Here is an 8,154-nt window from a genome sequence, read left to right as displayed (position 1 = left end):
GCAGTTTCTATTGTTATAACTTCCAGTTTATTGATGTTTATCTTGGCCCATTTATTTTACTATTGAGTTCATCCACTGAATTTTTACTCTGATTATTTTAATCTCACTTCTAAAATTTCCATTTATTTCCTTCTTATATCTTCTATTTCTACACTGAGACATCCTATTTTTAGATTTACTTTGAACATTTTTATAATTGCCTGTTAAAATATTTTTAAGTTATATCTGTTTTAAACCCCTTGTCAGGCTATTCTAACATCTGGGTCATCTAGGTGTTGATGTCTGTTGATTGGATTTCTCATTCAAGCTGCAATTTTGCTTGTTCTTGCTCTGACCAATAATTTTCTAATTGAAGTAGAATATTTTGAATATCGTGATAGGCAACTATGGGTTTTATTTAAGCATTTTGTTTAAAAGGCTGTATTCTTTGAGTGTGTTATCGCAGAAGTCATCCATGACTTCTTTGTTGCTAAATCTAAAAGACATTTTTAAGTTACATCATCAGACAAATGTTTCTCAAATTTTAATGTGCATAAGAATCATTTTAAAATGCAGATTATAACTTGGGAAGCCAGGGTAGGGTTTGAGATTCCACATCTCAGACTAGCTCCCCAGAAATGCCAATGCTGCCACCCAATTCAAGCCTTTATACATGTACTTTGTATAATGATGTCCATCACATTCCACCATCCTTGTTTCTCCCCTACCCCCTCCCTTTCCCTCCCATCCCTCTTCCCTATCTAGATTTCATCTATTCCTCCCATGCTCTCTCTCCCAATCCCACTATGAGTTAACCTCCCTATATCATAGAAAACATTTGGTATTTGTTTTGGGGGGATTGGCTAACTTCACTTAGTATTATCTTCTCCTACGCCATCCATTTACCTGCAAATGCCATGGTTTTGTTCTTTTTTAATGCTGAGTAAAACTCTATTGGGTATATATGCCACATTTTTTTTATCCATTCATCCAATAAAGGGCATCTAGGTTGGCTCCACAGTTTAGCTATTGTGAATTGTGCTGCTATAAACATTGATGTGGCTGTATCCCTGTAGTATGCTGTTTTTAAGTCCTTTGGGTATAGTCTGAGGAGAGGAATAGCTGGGTCAAATGGTGGTTCCATACCCAGTTTTACAAAAAGTGTGGTATTTATGTGTATTAATTGAAATGCAAAATTAATTGAAATGCAAAAAAAAAAGGTTACCTTAGATTAGGTAGAGGAAAGTGAAAGAGGGGAAGGCAGGGGTATGGGGATAAGAAAAATAGTAGAATGAAACAGACATTATTATTGTATGTATGTATGTGACTGTATGACCAATGTGATTCTACAATATGTATATCAGAAAAATGAGAAATTATATCCCATCTATGTATGATATATCAAGGTATATAAGTGCATTCTACTGTCATGTATAACTAATTAAAACAAATTTAAAAAAAAGAAAGAAATGCCAGTGCTACTCATTTGCAGAGCACATTAGAGTTGCCAGACTTCTGCAGTGTTTTTCACTCCCTGTTTTGAACACTTTATCTCCCTGAGACTCTGCACTGTCGTTTTTAAATCCAAGTTCTGGGAGATGCCTTACAGTGTCTTTTTTATTCTATGCTTTTTTCACCATCCCCACAGTTAGCATTATTCTAGCCGTAGGCCTTTGTCTCTACTCAGACTGAACACTGTTTACAGGAAATTTCAGCTACTCAAATGTCTTCAACTATTATATAAGATAAGATATTTTAACTATGATTGGTTAAGACCCTTGCTTTTCCTCTACAAATTTCCCCTCTTACTATTCTACTTTTGTGAGGTGGTTATAAAGTAGTCACAAGGCTATTGGAGATCCGGCTAAGATGAATTTGAATGTGAGTTGCATTTCATATGGATTTAGTTAGATTTATTCATGTGACCCAGCCATTTTATTGTATATTTAGGAGTTGGCTACCAAGATTTCACAGATTTCAAACTCATACTAATTATTCTACATCACACCATTTTGCCTTTCTGTTGCTAGTGACCTATTAACAAGTGTTTGAGCCCTTAACATAAAGTCAGAACAGTCAGCCACTTTTGAGTATTTAAAATTATATCCCACCTCCCTAATTGCCCCAAGTACAATTTGCTTGTTTCACTGCCCACAGCTGTCATAACATGCACTCCGTCTAAACTGGATCCCTTACCTGTGTTTATCTTTTCCCTTTAGTATGAAATGTCTTTACCAGTCAGATCTTTTAAGCCTTTCATTAACTTCTTTCTGGGTGCTCAGAAAATGTGAACATTTGTGGGGGTCAAACTTATAATACACAAGTAGGATGAGACATTAACAACTGAGGTAGCAGAATTCAATGGTAGTACCTAACATTTCTCAACCCTGAATGTGCACACCTTGCATAATTTCTTCCCCTTGAGTGTTGTCAGGACCTAAAATATGATGACTGTCACTCCTGTAATTAGGTTGTATTTCATGGCAAAGGTGAAGATGTAATTGAAGTCCCTAAACAGTTTGTCTTTGAGTTCATCAAAAGGGAGATTTATCTAATCAGCTGGGCTCTTTAACAGAAGACTCAGGCTCTTTCTGAAAATAGAAAGAGTCTCCAGCTAGAGGAAGCCAGCACCAAGAGTTCTGCAGCTATAAGGAAATGAATTCTGCCCAGAACCATGTGAGCTTGGAAGAAGAGTCCCAGGCATCAGACAAGACTGTGAGCTGAGCTGACTGACTGCAGCCTTGTGAGATCGAGCTTAGCAGCTCCCAGGCTTCTGAGCCACAGAGACTGTGAGACAGTAAACGGATGTTGTTCTCTGTTCCTAGGTTTGCAGTAATATGTTCTACAGCAATAAAGGTCAAATACAGACTTAATAAACTGATTAGTCAATATTCATAATACTTAGGCTTTGTTACAGTAGAAGAAAACTTTGAATGTAAAGAAGTGTTTTGATAGATATTTTCCTCAACTTGAATATATTCATAAAACTTTATGATATCATCATAATGTACCATAAACTTTACAAATTGATTAATAATGCATTATCTTTCTTTTGTCTCCATACAAAATATTAAAAACATATTGTCATGAGGAAAGCCAATTAAGTATGTACAAGCTGGGCACCATGGGACATGCCTGTAATTCCAGAAGCTCAGGAGGCTGAAGCAGGGAGGTTCATAAGTTCAAAGCCAGCCTCCGCAATTTAGTGAGGCCCTAAGCAACTTAGCAAGACCCTGTCTCTAAATAAAATATAAAAAGGGCTGAGGATATGACTCCGTGGTTGAGAGCCCCTGGTTCAATCCCTGGTACAAAAAAAAAAAAAATAGTGGAGAGCAAACAAACTTAGAAATGAAAGCTATATAGACTATGTCAATAAAATAAATAATAAAATAGCATGTAATTCTCTGAATTCTATGATTTTTAGTATATGTGTTTCAAAATTTATAATTTGTTTTGATTTTATCTTTCATTCTAAAAAAATTCCTTAGTGCCCATTTGCAATTGACAATTTTGTAATCTTCTTTAAAAAAAAAAAAAAACCTTGTGAACTTCTCCTTAGTGTTCTCTTTGACCCCTGGAGGGCACTGTTGCCTAGATAGAAACTGCCTTTCCTTTTTATTAGAATAAATTCAAAACACCTTCCTTCCCTACAATTTAAGGAAGAGCTCTGCTGAACATTTTTCAGATGGGGACAATATGAAGAATCTCAGAGGCCAGAGGCAGGTGGGTTTGTTAACAGTGCCTTCGACAACCCCAAGAAGAAATCTAAATCCCCTGTCCTTGGCCCATACCCTCGGAGCCACCAGTCCTCGGAGTCTGCCAGTCCTCAGACTCTATTTAGTTGCAGGGGATCTCCCAGGAAGCTTCCTCACTGCTTGCAAGGGCTTTTTATAAACTCAGCGCTTCAGCTGCCCCTGTTCACAAGAGACTGTCGCTCTGTCCGTTGTCCATAGATGGAACACTATCTTGGTGTGACTCTGAATAAAGACTCTTGGGTTGACTGGGCTCTACACACAGCACTGATGTTGTAGGAGGACACGGATTCCAGCCAGTGACCCAGCCTGCCACTGCGTCACTGTCTTTGAAGGAGCCCCTCTGTGCAGCAACACCCCAGCCGAGGCCTCCGGTTCCTCCTGAAGTACATACCAGAAAAGGGCTTGCTTGTTGCAGGCATCCAAGGCTTTGAGGCTGAATTCAGGAAGAGGGAAAACTCCTTCCACCTGAGGAAACCTTCAGATCATTGGAACAACAGGACTGAGTACTTCTGTGCCCTGAGTCTACAGAGCTGAATACAAACCACCTGATGTGCAGGTTAAGGAACCAGGGTCTCAACCTCCATTATTTCAGGAATTTGGCTTGTTCTTTGAAGGCCAACAGAACAGAGAAATAAAATCTTATAGAGTGCTTAGTGTCTATAGAGATCTTACTGGTTGTTTGCCGTATTGAAAAGGAAGGATCCTGATTTCTGAAGGGCAGCATTCTTATCCTAGAGAGTCAGGATTCTCCAGGGAATTACACTACAGGATTCTCAATAAACCTAAGAAAGTTACTTGCCTGCATGTCATTTGACATAATGATGGGTTGAGATGGCTTGAGGTTGGTTGTATAAATTAGTGTAAGGCAAATCAGAGATTTGCTTTCCATCATTAATCTCATCTCTCAAGCAATCCAGAAACTCAGGAGAATTGGAGAATTGCTTTTTTTCCCCCCAAACTACATTTTCTCCAGATTATTTTATCCAATCTGTTGACTTCAGTGATAAAGAAGCCTCCTCAAAGAGCTAAACTGTGTGAAGTTGACTTAAGAATGTGTACATGGTTAGCTTTCCAAAGATCTCCATAAGTGCTTTTATTGTATTTATAAAGATGTTTGTCTTGTTTACAAGCTATCTGAAGGAAGATATAGTGTCTGATTAATTTTGCATTTCTGCAGATCTAGAACATTCTTAAACATATTGGCTAAACTGAAATTGAACCACACTGAGGAACTCATTTTTTTTAAGCTCATAAATTAAAAGGATGGTTTTAATATCACTACATAAAAGAACTTACATTCATAAAAGTCACTATGGGCACTTAAAGTACAAATTATGCTACTTTCTGTCCTCCAGACTCTTCTTGCCTTCAAGTTAATCCACAGGTACAGCCCTGAGGAAAGACATCTGGGATGAGCTCTCTGAGTGGGCTGGGGAGGAATAGCCTTAAGGATTCAGCCAACCAGAGGACCCCATAGGCTCTTCTTAAACTGAGGGACTCTCCTAAGGGGTCTACTAGTGAGTGAATAATTGTTGAATGATTCTAGAAATTCTCTAATCATGGAGATGAGAGCTAGTAATAATCAAGAGAGGACAGAATGATTTATGTGAGGAAGTCATTATTATTAGCATATAAAAAAGCTGGTTTTTGCTGAATATGCCTTTCAATTAATAGCTCTGACTTCTAAAACAAGATCAGTGACTAACTCAGGGCTTCTTTTCTGACTTAATTCCTTAAAGTTTACAGCTGTGAACTTTACAGTGTACATCTATCTAAATGTACTTTGTTAGCATAATATTTATTTGCATCATTATTTGTGCATCTTACAAAAGTATTCCCGGTTTAGAGGATCATGTAAAGCAAAAAAAAAAAAAAAGAAAGAAAAAAAAAAGAAAAAGAAAGAAAGAAAAGAAAAAAAAAAGAAGAATCCCAGAGAATAGAAAGGAGATTTTTCTCTTTTTTCTGAGTTTTCACTTTTATTGCCTAGGATTTTTAGGTAGCAAAGAAAAATTCAAACTTTATTTCACAGGTTCAAAACTATTTCATAACCACTTAGTGCAATATTTTATTTAATATTCCTTCTATCCTTTTCTAGTAGCTAGAAGAGAGAAAATGTAAGAAGAAAAGGGAGATTATAGAAGTATAAATGTAATAGGAAACAGGAATTATAAAGAAAAGGGGATTTACGGAACTTAAGGCATGAGCCACAGGACATTTGTATAGGATGAGAATTATATTTCCCATCCGAGGTAGCATGTAGAAATGACATCTGAATTGATCTTATCAACCCCCCACCCCGTGATTCACAGACTTGTTTGGGTCATTTCTTACATGTTAAATCTTTCTTTTAGATTTATTTTTAACTGATATATAAAAACATAAAAACTCTATTAATGGGGGACCATGTGATATCTTTTTCTTTTTCTTCTTTTTTTTTGAGTGCCTGAGAAATGAATCCAGGGGTACTTAACCACTGAGCTACATCTGTAGCCCTTTTATTTATTTATTTATTTATTTATTTATTTATTTTTATTTATTTTGAAACAGGGTCTTGCTAAGCTGCTGAGGGCTTTGCCAAGTTGCGGAGGCTGGCTTTGAACTTGCAATCCTCCTGTCTCAGCCTCCCAAGCTTCTGGGATTACAGGCATTTGCCACCACGCCTGGTCCATGTGATATGTTGATAGGAGTATACACTCTGCAACATTTAAATCAGGTCAAACATAACTCTCTCTCAAAAATTTATCGTATCTTTATGGTGAAAATTTTTAAATCCTTTCTTCTGGTTTTTGAAAGGTCCAGTACATTGTATTATCTACAGTCACTCTATAGTACAATAGCACATCAGAGCTTCTTGCTCCTCCTAGCCCTAATTTAGTTCCCCTTCACCAACCTTCCCCCACACCCTTTCCCCTTAAGGGATAATTTCTTATACTAATATTTTCAACAAATCTTGATTACTCCAGGAGAGTCCCAGTCCTCATATTTAATGTATTACAATAATAAGAATTCATCAAGTATATACTAGATAGCATTTATAGTCTTACTTCTTTGTGTGACTGGAGTGACTTTGACCTGAATTAATGTACAGGTCAGTGTCCTTTAGGAAGGATATACACCTATTTTCTGGGTTGAGCTATGTGGATGTTCTATGATCCTCCCCAGGATCTAACTGCACAGATGAGGCAGTTTTCCTTTGGAGGAACCCTTCCCCCTCCTTGTCTAGGTCCCTGCACCCTCCTTACCATTCCAGGCTTATCAGAAAGTGTCCCTCAGGTAATGGACTAATGATCTTCGCCTGTCCCCCTCACTCCACCTGGCTCCACCCAGATTCTCAGCCAGGGTTAGGCTGGCAGAGGGGCTTCAGGCACAGAGGGCTGTAAAGGAACTTGCAGTGTCTGGGTCTGAGCAGGGTTTGTAGGTGGAGCTGATTAGTTGCAGGAGCAGAAACAGTTTCAGAGCCAAGTCCTGACACCCACCATCCCAGGATCCTGTCTTACAACCAGGCCAAGTCATGAAGAGGCAGCTGGGCGCTCTGCTGGGGCTTTTGTGCACCCACCTTTGCTGTGAGTTGGGCTGCTTCGAATTCAGGGAACCAAGGGTTTTGCAGCTGCAGCATATGGAGGAGAGGGAGGAAAAGGAGCTCATAAGTCTTGCAAACATTCTATAATTTCCATAATGGATGGGGTGTTTTCGTAGATGTTGCCTTGCCGTGACTGTCACTTGTAACTGTTTTTCTCTTTCTAATCAGGTGTGAGAGGGATGCAGGTGGAGCAGAGTCCTTCAGCCCTGATCCTCCAGGAAGGAGCCAGTTCCACTCTGCTGTGCAATTTTTCTACCTCTGCGAACAATGTGCAGTGGTTTCGCCAAAATCCCGGGGGACGCCTCATCAACCTGTTTTACATTCCTTCAGGGACAAAGCAGAGTGGAAGACTAACGTCCACGACAGTCTCTAAGGAACGCCGCAGCTCCTTGTACATTTCCTCTTCCCAGACCACCGACTCTGCGGTTTATTTCTGTGCGGTGGATGCACAGTGCAGCCCAGGCACCTGCAGCTGTTGCACAAACCCTCAGCGGCTCGGCCCCTCCCCCAGCCACAGGCTCCTCAGGAGGCCCTGGGACAGCACTTGCACCTTTATCACTTACGTTGATATGATAGAGTTTTACCCACAGATATTTTTGGCCTCATAAGTCTGGGAATATGGTTTTAACATTCCTTCTCTGTCTATACCTTCTGCACTATAAATCTCTAACTTGGAATTAGCAGAGCAGCTAATAATAGGACTGGATAGATATAAATATTAAATGACAGGGTGCTGGATTCCCAAAGGGAAAGGATGAAAAGGAGAGAAAATCATTCAGATAAAGATGTTATTGGCAATGATGCAGCCTAGTTGGTGTCAGGCACATCCAGGTCTGCCTC

General features: G+C 39.1%; 1 gene segment (V, D, J or C); it reads left to right on the top strand.

The window, feature by feature from the left end:
- The first annotated feature begins 7,064 nt into the window (after nucleotides 1-7,064).
- LOC107144019 lies at nucleotides 7,065-7,922 on the top strand. The segment is given in 2 exon segments: nucleotides 7,065-7,297; nucleotides 7,483-7,922. Coding segments are annotated over 2 exon segments (492 nt in total).
- Nucleotides 7,923-8,154: the final 232 nt, after the last annotated feature.

This window comes from Marmota marmota, unplaced genomic scaffold (genome assembly GCF_001458135.2).
Source record: "Marmota marmota marmota unplaced genomic scaffold, marMar, whole genome shotgun sequence".
In the NCBI taxonomy this organism is placed as follows: Eukaryota; Metazoa; Chordata; class Mammalia; order Rodentia; family Sciuridae; genus Marmota; species Marmota marmota.
The sequence above is the reverse complement of the archived record's forward strand: the minus strand, read 5'-3'. Positions and strand labels throughout refer to the sequence as shown.